Here is a 12,668-nt window from a genome sequence, read left to right as displayed (position 1 = left end):
TCAGAGCTAAGTGAATGGATTAGGGAAAGTTTACAGGGATTAGTACTTTTAATGATTTTCACACAGTGCTGAATCAAATGCTTTACTCAACTTCAAAAAGATTGGCTTAGTCAGCGTCTTGAAAATCCGTGCAAGTTACTTCTGTCTTGCACACAGGCCAACAGGCAGGAGGATCCTCTGAATGAAGCCTAGGAGCATAGGTCAACACAAATCAGACACAACACTAGACAAAATGACCTGAGGTCTGAGCCACAAACAGAGTTGAGAAGAACAATGGAAAACCAGGCAGCTGCCTTGGTTTGTTTGTGTTTGGGAAGCTTTGACCATGTCATGAACTTCTTACAGATTTAGCATTCACCACCTCCTGTAAATGGTGATAAGAGTAATTTTCTGTCAAATCACTGCTTCTGTGAAGGTCACTGCAGACACATAATAGAAAACCAAGCCTTCCACTCTAAATTCATTTCTGTAATTATCTTCATTGTATTTTGAAAACAAGAGCAGGTCATTTGCGCAACAGAAAAAAAGCAATTACTTAAGGTTAAAATATAGCTATATAAAATCTTTTTAAAAAAGGGACACTTCACATGCAATGTTTTTATTCTGTAACCTCAAAGGAAGTCAAGGACATCCATTTGTGCTCCCTCTGTCATAGCTGCTTCTGAAAGGGGGGCAGATGCAACCTCCTCTTTACCAGGGGCATATGTGATGGTACCTCTTCCTTTTATCCCTTTGTCCAGGCATCTCTTTCCTCAGCTGCAGCAGGCAGCTCACATTGAGACATCATCCCAGCAGCTGCAGTGGCACTGGGGGAGCTCAGGCAAACCAGACAGAGCAAACAGTCACTGACAAGCCCACCAAGGGCTGTGGAAGGTCCAGAACTGCTCCTGTGCTGTCAAACTGGTAAAGAATCCTAAGTTTTTTAGCCACACAACATTGGTGGTAATTTCTGTAAAGACCCTCCCTAAACCTAGGGAGCATGATGGCATAAAGCAGTAAGGAGATGGGACACGGAGTCTTGATCAGAGTATTGCTAGGTCATCATGATACCCAGGGGCTTCAGGCTCTCTTTGAACAGCTACTTTTAATTTTTGCATACAGGAAAAGCATGTGGAGAGCTTGGTCAATGAGTGCTTTGTGAACAGGAAAGAGGCAATATTTGCTGGCACTGAAGCAATCTGGTTGTGTAGACCCACTGTGAATACAGACTGGGACAGTTTTGGAAGGATGTGGTTATTCTCTGAAATAATTTGGTCTAGACAGGAAAAAAAAAAAAGATGATTACAAATATCTTTGGGAAGAGGACAGCCCTTCAGCCCTCCAGACTGACTACTGGATCTGTCCCCTCACCTCTGAATCTCTGCAATTCTTGTTTCATCACAGTAGTGGCTTTACACGGCCCTCATGCTTCCCTGCATATCTTCCCTTCTTCTTATAGCTATGTAGAAAGCAAGCACGTCTCCACTTATCTCTACTTTGTAGTTCAGAAGAAGCAGGCAGACATCCATCTGCTCCATCTTCTGCTCCAGCAAATCATTTGCTACTAGGACTGAGGCAACTACAGCTGTGTACAATATACAGAAGAGGTCGGAAACAGCCAACAGCAGGGGAGACAAAGTAACCAACTTGCCTCAAAAGGTTGGTGAATCAACAAACCAGCAGCAGTAGAGAAAATGCAGGAAGCTTTCTGGTGCAGACACTCCTACTGAGAAGCCATATTTAATCATCACATTGCCACACTAGAAGTAAATAGCAATGACATTTGACCACATCCCCAGTTCCTTGCGCTTCTTTCCACATTTATTTCTTGTGGTCATTATCAGTCAAGGCATACATAACATACAGCACCCACGTCATCCTGCACAAACATTCCATAACTGGAAAACCAAACAGATTCCACTTCCACCCGGCATGCAGCAAGGGCACAGGCTCTGCACAGCCTCACGACTCCTTCAGCACAGTAGACAAACAGCATCTCCTAGCTACAGGAAGATACCTGAAAACCAGGATGGTCTCTTCAGAAGGAGGGCATGATGATCAGGGAGGCTTGCATCAATCTGTTCACTCACAGATATCCTTCTGAACCAGGCTGCAGCCACAGGGCTGAACCTATTACCCCACAACTACTAGGTTTAGCCAGCAACCGCCCTTTAGCACATGAGCATAGAAAAGGAGAACTGAAGGAGCAGGCTGCACATTGAGATCCAGAGACCACCAGGGCTCGTAGTTGTGTGTCAACACCACACAGGGCACTGTGGAAAAGACAAGAATCTTCAGGAAATCAACAGGACACCATAGCATTCCAAGAAAGGTTGGCTATTGAGAAAGACCTGGATGACAGCCCTCGTTAGGCCAGCTTCAAATGTCATGCACAGAACTGCTCTGAGTCCAGTAAAGCCCCTCAATCTCACGCAGCAGAAGGAATGTACACTAAGCTCTTCACCTAGTGATCCACTCCTGTAACAAGCTGCATGCTATTTATAGACACAGCTCTGAAACACTGGGAAAGGCAAAGATCTGGGAATCACATTTAGCACCACCTCGACACACTTGGCACAGGGCAAACAATCGCCCTTCTTCAAGCATGTATTACTTTGGACCCCACTAGACTCCAAGCAGCATCCTTTCAATACAACAAGCAAGGCAGTATTATTCACATTATCGAGTAGACAGGGGATGCTGTTCAGACCAAACATTAGATCCAGTAGGTAACTGGATCTAATGCATCTATGCATAAAGCCACCATAATAAGGCTATATACGTTAGACTTGCTGGTTTTGGACAATGGAACACAAGCTCATTACACCTGATGACAGGCCATGGTATTACAGGTAACGCATACTTTTTTAGTGGCTGTAATTCAACGCATCCATAGGAATTAGCAAAGATGGAACTGCTGAAGTTCTCAACTAGTGTAAGAGCTAATCACACCTTGGAAACACCTGAGAGCAAGTGCAAAAGAGCACCAAAGCACTCACTGAATTTGAGAGCTGCACAAAGTCATACGGATTTGTGTAATTGACGTTGGGATCCAGAAGCCAAAGCTTTTCCACAAGTAACACTGTGATGCACAAAGGAGAGTTATTCATGTCCAGCTGCTACTCTTCTTCCACAAACTTAACCGGCACAGAAGTCATACTTCATATTCCCTTTGATCAATACGAAATGTCTATAAGGAATTTCAGCATTCGCAAATGTTATTCTAACAAGTAGTACTTTACTTATTTCACCACCTAAATCTTTTGTTTCAATAAGCTAAATAAGTTAACTTTGTACTAACTGAATGATGCACAACATGCTACATTCACTACTCTTTCCTTTTTAAAGCCTTCCCTGGCAGTTACCACCACTTATATAGCAATATATAAATGCAAGTAATGTAATAAATGTAGATGTAATAAAGCAGCACAGATGTTATAAGCAGGAGCTCCTTGTGCTTGTTTATACCTTTGCATCTTTTCTCCAGCTTAGGCTCTGAGGCAGTATGAGGAACAAACAGCAACTCCAAGCAGATATAGAATATCCACTGCTTTCTTAATTGAAGCTGAACTACCAAGAATTTGAGAGATTTTGGCTTCCAATCCTGAAGTATTAATGGTTTACATACTGTATGGAGAGAGGCAGGGTGCCTGTCTATACATGTTTCAGTAAATTCACACTTATGCAGAACATCCCAGTAAAAGCATTCCACACTGAACAGCACTTCTCCAACACTCCCAACCTACACAAGCTTGGAAACCTGATCTTATTCCTCCTGCCGGTGTGTTATGCTATATAAATCAGAATATATATATATATAGTATTTAAGCTTGGTAGACAACGTTTCCAGTTTTTCCACACATCTTCATATTGAATTAATTGCAAATTCATACCTAGAGAAGGCAAGTTAAGAGATCACATTAAAAAAATCAAATTCGTTGAATTTACAGAAGTAGAAAGCCACAGAATTTTGATATCAAACTTTTGAAAGTACTTCTTAATCCACCACTTCAAGCCAATTTTGGTAGATTAACTGACTCTAGTTCTCAGTTCCTGCCACTGCTGCAATCAGCTACACCAAACTCATCACAAATACGTGGTTCTATCACAACAGATTGAGAACTCTGACCACAGGAAAACCAGAGTTACATTCTCTGTTCTGATGGAACGATTCTTTGTGTTGACACCAACTCTGGGATAGCTGAAGTAATTACACTGAAATTAGAAGTGACTTGTTTTTGAGGAGCACCACGAGAGGGAGTTCCAACTACAGAAGAGCAGCAGAATGCCTGCTTCATTATAGTCATACCTGTCTGTTTTCCCCTGAAAAAACTCTAGCTCTTCAGTCTCTCACTCTGAGTTAGTAAGAACATGAGCAGTGCCACTGTTAAATTGCTCTGAGACACACATACAGCAATCATCTGCAAATAATTAGATTCCACTGTCACACAGGTGCTTAGGTAACACATTAAAAGCTTCACACCACTAAGTCATATGGTGGGTCTTTCAAAAAATTTTTGTTTGTTGCATAAACAAAACTAATGCAAACAAAACAAAACTCCAGGATCTTAAATTCAGTTCACAAAGCCAAAAATTCAGTAAAGATGGAGAACAACAGGAAATTACAGATTTCCTATCGCAGAAAATAAGAATCCAAGAAAATTATCATTGTTAACTAGAGCGTGCATAACAGAGGCTGCTTTAATTAGTTTGGTGTTCTGATCTATAGCATATCAACATGAAGATCCAACACTTGTGGCAGTACCATGAATTGGTTGACTCCATGGTGATCCAGCTGATTTCCAGAAGGAAAACCAACACCTGAGACTATTTCCACACCATCCCCTCCTGCAGGAGGACTGGAAAGATACCAGCCCTAAAAACACCCATTGAACATCCTTCCAGAAAGAAGAGCACTATGGAAGTTTTTGTGGTCCAGCAGCTGGAAGTCACATCTCCTCCAACTATAAAAGACTCCCTACAGGAGAGCACCCCTGTTGAGCCTTAGAAGTACAACAGAAGAGAGAAATGCAAAGTTCTGGACAACTAAACTTCACACTCAGATGGAGTGTCATCCCCTTCACTGACTATTCTTTGTTCTTCCTAGGAGTAAACAGTAGTCTGAATAAATAATGGAAATAAGTTTCCAGAATGCAGAATAGCAGAAAACACTTCCTGCACCAAACACTTCGACTTCATGAAGAAATCTCCACCATATGTCCTGGGATTGCTTTGATTAAGAAACTTGCTCAAACTCAGCAAAGATCAAGTAAGGGAATTAAAGCAAGTGTCAGCCTCAAAACCTTGTGTTTACATTGTAAGACCATGCCCAGCCTTGAGAACAAGTTGTGGGGAGGGGAAAAAAGAGATGGAATTCAAAACCAAAGCCTTTAAGCATTCCTACTGAGGATCAAAAGAAAGATGTTTTAACCAACACACGATTAAAATTCTTTCCTTGGTACAAATGAAGTTTAGTCTACCAACCACAGAAAAATCCAAGCTCTTAAGAGTCTCCTCACCTCCCAACCAGCTGCTTTTTTATGATTGTAAAACAAAATTAAAGCATATTCCAGAAATCACTAACTCCTCCTTCTCTGTTGCAACACCAGCTTCCCTGAAAAGCAGCACCTTGCAGACCTGAGAAGCTCACTGTTGCAATCAATCACTCCCAAAGTATACCAACACCATTACTGAACACCATATATAATCACTTCAGAATCCATAAGCACGCACTGCTCTCCAGGCCCAACCACAAACTGCACTGACTTTACTGCTTAACTCCAGTTCAACTGCTAGCACTACATTCAATAGAAACTGCACAAAGAGGAGAGGGGGAAAACTTCCTCACGCCTTCACCAGTAAGGCAGGTGTCTGGCCATTTCTGTTTGGCCAACCAGTCAGGCAGCACAGTCCAGTCACAAACAGAGGAAGGCAGATCAGCACATATGGGCTTCAGGTACCTGAGAAGTGCGTAGACAACAACAAAAAGAGGCAACAGGGGTCTGCATGCTCTAACAGCGGTGTTACTGGAAGGTGTGGATAGTGATAGAAGCCACTCCAGCAATTGTACTGAAGACATACCTAGCAAGAACCACCTCTGTGCCTGACACAGTGGCAGACACTATAGAAAGAGAGCATTCCAGACAAGCAATGACTGCAGAGAGCACTGCACAGAGTTCAAGCCGACAGCCTGCTTCCCAGTTTAGAATCACATGAAATAATCTGAGACCTGCAGCTGAATTCAGTTGCTCACATACAAATATTTTAGCATTTGACACTGGAATTTCCCATACATCTACAGTGGGCTGACAAACACGATACAAGCCTCTGCCCTTCTAGACTGGCAGCTAGAGGCCAAAATGGTAATCATGAGTATTCCGAATAGCTCTGGCAATTGAACCAAGCTCCTTCCCCAAGCTCAGTAATGAATATGCAAATAAGAGTTCAGCAACTGTAGCCTTCAACAAGACTACCTTCTCTTTTTTTAAAAGAAAAAAAAACAAACCACCAGAAACTTCTGAGCTTTAAAACTCGCCTCTTTTTTCCCCTCTCTGCACTGCACAAGACTTTGAGCTTTTCAAGACTTGTGTTTCAAGACTTGTGCTCCCCCTCCTCTTACCACGAAAAGGCATTACTAAAACAGGTTTTAAACTTGTTTTACAAGCCTCTTACCCAGAGAGGCTCTCACCCTCTATAGCTATTGTAATTAGCAAAGCCTTTCCACGAGGTGGCATTCTCTCAAGGGAGCCATGTTACAGTCAGCTCTGGTAGGAAAGTGCTTGGTTTCAGTTTGAAAAGTCAGGATTTTCTATATTTGGTCAGATGACAGCAGAATGTGAAATAAATAAATCAGAAAAATAGTAGAAGGCAGGGCTAAGAATAAGTTTAGGTACCTCTCCATCACAGATGTCAACTAAGAGAAGAACTAAGCTAAGAGAAGAACTAACAATGACTTAGAAATACTATGTTTGCATCAGCTGAATTCAGGTGGGCCAATACTATAAGCTATAATCCTAGAGCATTTCAAGAATCACTCTGTGAGGTACACAGGCTACACGCAACCAGTTTTGTTTCAGTATGGCTCTGAACAGCCACACCGATGCACTGCACTCATTCTTCTGCCAGTGTAATACAGAATCCAAGAGATGTCCATGTTTTGTGTGCCTATATACACTCGTACATGACCAAGCAGCTCTAGAGCAGCCAAAAGCATCACAAAGAAGTGCTATCTAGTCAGCTTATCTGCCTCATCACTTAGTACAACAGATAACACTATTATCAGCTATGTCCCTATGACAAATCAGGATTTATTTCACAGCGTTTATATTTACACACCTACAGAAGGGATGGAAGAACTCACCTCCATCTGGAGCGCAGCAGTGTCCTGATCATAGTGTCCCATGATATTAGGGAAAAAAGTCATATTGTAAGGCATTCTTGAACACCTGGAAATCGTAATCGGTTCACACGTGAACAAGCTGTGCCCTCGCACTGCAGCCAGAAGCAAGCTATAAGGCACGAAGAACACGAGCACCCCCATTTTGTCAGGCTGTCCCACTTCAGCACATGGCCTCCACCCGCAGTTACACGGACTGTCTTTCCACAAGGATCAGAACACGCATCTTCCTCTTCTCGTTCCACAGGCGGCAGGTCAGGCAGCAGAGGCAGAAGGCCGATCAGGCACCTTGCTGCTACTTTCGGCGTCTCCCCATTTCGACCGGCCGCGAGTTCATTAAATCCCTTCTTTCTTCAACCTGCAAAGGCAGGAAGAGACGACACGGGGCAATGAACGGACGCGACAACCCCACCTCGGTCCCCGCGCAGAGCCCGGAGCGCCGGGCAGCTCCCCGGGGCCGCACCGCGCTCCGCTCCCACCGAGGAGAGCGTCCTCCCGACGTCCACCTGCCCCGAGGGAGAGCCGGCCGCTCCCAGCGCCGCCGTTCGGTTCCCAGCCCCGCCCTGGGAAGCGGTGCCCGCGGGGCCGGGCGGGGAGGCGGCCCAGCGGTCGGCCAGCAGCCGGGGCTCGCTCGCTCGGCGCCGCAGCCCGACCACGCCCGGGCCGCGCCTCCGCCGCCCCCTCACAGCGAGGCCCGCCTCCCGCCGCCCCCCTCGGCGGCCTCCCCGGGGCGAACCGCGACCCGCGCCGTCTCCGCTCCCGCTCCCCGCGCTCACCTCACCCTGCGCAGCCCCCTCCCGGCTCGATGGCCGCCGCTCCCAGCGGCACCGGCAGGACGTGGCGTCGGGCAGCGGGGCCGCTCACGCGATACTTGAAAGGGCGGCGCGGGGGCCGGGGCGGTGCCGCACCTTTCCCTCCCTCCCCCTGAGGAGGCGCAGCGCTGCCCGCCCCTCGGCCCGCTGCAGGTCGCTGCCTGCGCTCTGGTGAGCGGCCGTGGGTCGGTCCCTGGGTCAGTCAGTCCCTCCGTCCGTCCGCCCTGAGTTCAAGGGATCTCAGCAAAGCGCTCGCACAAATACAGAGTGAAAAATCCCTTCTCTTTAATATCTGGCAGTTGTGTTTTCCTGACAGGGCTTATTACCTATGCAACGCGTTGTGTAACTGTGACTTAAGAGAATTTCAGGAATCGAGAAGTGGACTTGTCCCTCCCGTCAGCCCGTTGCTGAGATCTGTTTCCGAGCAGCGTGCTGAGCCACGCTGACGGTGCTCCGTCGGGGTCTGACAGCCGATCTCTGTGAGCACCTACACAGCGTTCCTGCAGAGCACTGGGATCAGCTTGGAGAAAAAAGACAATAATATTCAGACGGAGGAGCACCTGGCTCTGGCATTCATGGTGGAGCTGCCTTCTGGAGGCTGAGCTCAAGAGTCTGTGAATTCTCTCCCACCACATCTTCTGTTATGTCTGAGCCCAATGAGATCAACTGCCAGGCCTCTGCTAGGGGAAGGCAGCCATGATCCGCTGCACGGAGCCTCCTCAGGTCCCATCAGACAGGTGTGTGGCTGCCTGACTCGCTCTGTGCTGCAGGAACAGGAACCACCAGATACCGAGACATGCAAACCAGCCTCAGAAATGGTCGGCAGAGGTTCAGGCGGCGCAGCATCTCTGCTGACGTGCTGCAGCGTAGTCTGTGCAGAGTCAGGCATACTTACCCGGCATTAAAGTCATCTGTCTATCCGTCTGTGGAGAGTGTGAAGCTGCACACTAGAGAAACTGCAAGCTTCTTCAATAGAAGACTCCAGAAATACGTCACTGTAATCTTTCAGTGAGCAAAGGGAGCTTATAATCAAGAAGGGGAGCAACTTTTTATATGGTCTCATAGCGATAGGACACAAGGGAATGGTTTTAAACTAAAATAAGGGAAATCTAGGTTAGATGTTAGAAAAAATCTGGCACAGGCTGCCCAGAGAAGCTGTGGGTGCCCCAGCTCTGGATGCACTCAAAGACAGGTTAGATGGAGCCCTGAGCAGCCTGATCTGGTGGGTGGCAGCCCTGCCCATGCCTGGGAGTTGGAACTGGGTTGGCAGTAAGGTCCCTTCTAACTTAAGCCATTCTGTGATAGCTTTATTCAGAGGACCACAAAATCTCTCTCTGTGCAGATCTTCTGTGCATAATTTCCTACAGAAATATACACAAAACCTCACTGGATTCCCCTATGTAAAACCATCTTGGCACCTGTATGAATCACAAGCAAACTTATAGCTACCTGCCTCCGATCCACATAGCTCAGTCATTTGAGCAAATGGAGTAACTTGATAGCAGTAATGGAATTCAATTTGCTATACAAACAAGTGGGGAGGTGACTAACATTTCCCCAGCGGGTTTCACAGGTGGCATTAATGAAATCTTGTTATGTACAGGTTGTGGAAGTTAATGTGCTCCAGCCTACAAAGGCCTCTGTTATTCTCTGTCGTTGTTCCAGTTCTCATCCTCCAGCTGGCTTCTACCCTACTGTCTCTCAGTAGCTCCTTCTCATTTGAGAAACATTACATTTTTCTTTTCATGAGTGCTGAGACCACATATGCAATAAGTCTGGCAATGAGAGCACTGGGAGAGTACAGGAGTTCCCACTCAGGTTCTGCAGAAGACAGATGTTGCCTAGCTCTTAATGAAGTTACTGAGGTGCTCTGCTCAGGAAACACATCAGTTCCTCAGATACACCAGAACTTTGCAGATAGGTTGTGCTCAGTGCAGATTCAGACTCCAGCAGGTTTCTACTGATTTCTCCTTCCTTCTTAATTTCATTGACTAAACCTGGAGGCATTTTCCTGGAAACAAGAAAAGAAAAGCTTAGGACAATCAATAGCAAGTGGATGATCTCTGCTTCCCAGCACCTAGAGTTGACAGCTTCTCAGAAAAGCTTTTGTTATAATTTTAATATAGGAAAAACCCAATTTTCATGATACCTTAATAAGAAATTTTGCTGACACAGGCACCCTTTCAATAAAACTGGGCCAGTCTGCCAAAGTAACCAGCAATCTGAAAATAGAGTGTGGTGAGGAGTTCAGCAGCCTTAGCTGTGAGCTCTGCAGGTCATACTGTGTAATATAGCTTTGTATTAAGTGATGCCTTAGCTCCTTCTATCAAAATGCATTTTCATACATAAATTAAGTCTCCAAAAACACACTTCTGACTAAATGACTTTGTTTTCCTCCCTTAAAAACTCCACTGTTATTGTTACATGATTGCAAAAAGGTGGAGAAGAGGAAGGATGAGCCCTTTCTTCAATTGCACTTTTAATGCATATTGCTTCCTCTGAACCTAGTTGTTGAGCAAGTTATTCCAGAGCCACAATCTAAATATGTTTGTTTCTGGCTATATAAAGGTCTTGACTAACCAGAGTGAGGAATGTGAATATTCTCACTGGTACCCAGCGAAGCTCTTTTAAGTATGATTAAGTGTTTTAAGCATGTGCTCAAATATATCACTGATTAGGGATGCAGCTGTTCAGATGTGTAAGTACTCTGCTCACCTGGCTCTGGAGATATTGTTAACATTTCAGTTAATGTAATACTAATTTTCTGACCTTTCTCTGGCGCCACTTTAAACTATTATAGTATTGCAGTTTTTTATTACAAAGAGTTTAAGACATTTAGAGCATAGTTCAAATCTCAGGTCATTTTCAGATGTTTTTTAATGGAGTTAGCAGGGAGGTTTCAGCTCCCCTCCAAGTTCTGCTGGCTGCTTCCACCTACATGACAGATACAAAGGGACGGGTTGTGTGCAGTCCCTTCAGTGCCCACGCTCCATGCATCTAGCTTAAACTCATCCTCACCAGAAATGTTCGCAGCCTGCCTGGGCTATGAGCTGCAGTACCCTTCTCTTGTTCAACTTTTATCATAGATGTCCTTCCTGGAAAGGTGGAGAAAACCACGACCGCATTTGCTTACTGTGTGAAGATGCACCTTGTGCTCATGCATGAGGGAGGAAGGCTCTAAAATGTTCAGCAACTGTCATGAAGAAGCTTAGCTCTGAGATACAGTTGGGGTTGTGGCTTTGGTGCTTGGGTACTACACATGAGTGGTTTTATGCCAGCTTGAGCTCTTTCCTGCTGGTACATCTAAAAGCATCATAACTGAATTATATTTTTGGAACATTGTACCAAAGTTTGACTTAATGTAACCTAAATATTACAGATTTGCCAATTACATAGTTTGATGTTGGCTGATTCAGTTATGAGGTTCAATAAGCTCTTATTATTCTGCATTTAAAACACATTATTCATAATTTGATGAAATTTAGAAGTAAATAGCCAGTAGATGGCACCAATAAATCCTGTTGTGGGACTTAAAATTGAAATATTTTCCTGAAGTGTGCTTGAAAATAATAAAGAAAAACCTACACAAAATTATATTATTAAGATATTTTATTCTAATTAGTTTACAGTAATAGTCAGGAAAATGTTTCAATTTATGGGCAGAATGTGTTTTCTAAGTCATTTAATTGAACACATAAAACCGATGAGAAAGGCTTAGAAAGAGCACATAAGTGTTTTACAGTAATTTCAGAGTTCTTTGGTAAATCCAGCCTTTAATCAGTCGATGCCTTCTGAGCACTTCTCCAATCACATCCAGCTCAGATTAAACCTTCCTTTATAACACCTATTTCCTCCTCATAAAGCCTTTAAACTGTGCTCCCCTCACAGCAACCGTGAAAACCAGAAAAGCAAGCATTGTGAGAACAGCAGAAGGTTTGTGCATTGCCATGTGCTGGCTGCTGGGTGCTTGGAACCCATGTCAACTTCTCCCCTGAACAAAGTATGACCTATTTTGACTTCAGTCCCTCCAAACATTATGGCTCTGTGTTTTGTGGCACCCACACAGTCCATGCATAAGGAGATGTTGTCTGTAAATGACAACACCATGCATCCACCGTGTTGCTTTAAAAAAACAGTGATTATGCTAATATTATTCCTTTCCTAACAGGTTACCTCACCTAGCCTCAGATATTCAGCACAATGCAAAGTAAACAGGAAATACACCCTTCAAGAGATCTTTTTTCTGAGAATGATCAAGGAGATTTCGTTCCTCGTGGACTTTTAGCAGACTTCTCTCATGCTAAATCCGAGACTTATCTTTTTTGGGTGACATTAACAGGAGCAGCAATGGTGGGCGTTTTCCACAGAGCAATTCCTCTTATCTCATTCTGTACTCTGGAGAATGTCACAAAGGCTGAGGGAAAGGAAATCAGAGCTACCGGGCATGAGTCATTTCCAGTGGCTAACATTGACAGGAGCCA

The 12,668-nt window shown here is 44.6% G+C and overlaps 1 protein-coding gene across 4 annotated transcripts in view; it reads right to left on the bottom strand.

The window, feature by feature from the left end:
- The window catches only part of FZD6 (frizzled class receptor 6), a 32,672-nt gene extending 22,477 nt beyond the window's left edge, over nt 1-10,195 (bottom strand). Inside the window, exons 1-2 of one of the 4 annotated variants that reach the window (XM_031591111.2) lie at nt 8,152-10,195; nt 7,340-7,733 (exon numbers count right to left, since the gene is read on the bottom strand). In XM_031591111.2, coding sequence (XP_031446971.1) covers nt 7,340-7,519 — 180 coding nt within the window. In that variant the 5' untranslated portion in view covers nt 7,520-7,733; nt 8,152-10,195. Of the gene's footprint in view, nt 1-7,339; nt 7,734-7,838; nt 8,009-8,151 lie in introns of those variants that run through there. The other 3 variants (XM_090137863.1, XM_090137864.1, XM_090137862.1) reach the window with 3 other exon arrangements.
- Nucleotides 10,196-12,668: the final 2,473 nt, after the last annotated feature.

The sequence above is a fragment of the Phasianus colchicus genome, chromosome 3, assembly GCF_987193195.1.
Source record: "Phasianus colchicus chromosome 3, bPhaCol1.hap1.1, whole genome shotgun sequence".
NCBI classification, from domain to species: Eukaryota; Metazoa; Chordata; class Aves; order Galliformes; family Phasianidae; genus Phasianus; species Phasianus colchicus.
Note: the sequence above shows the minus strand (reverse complement) of the source record. Positions and strands in the feature narration are given on the sequence as shown.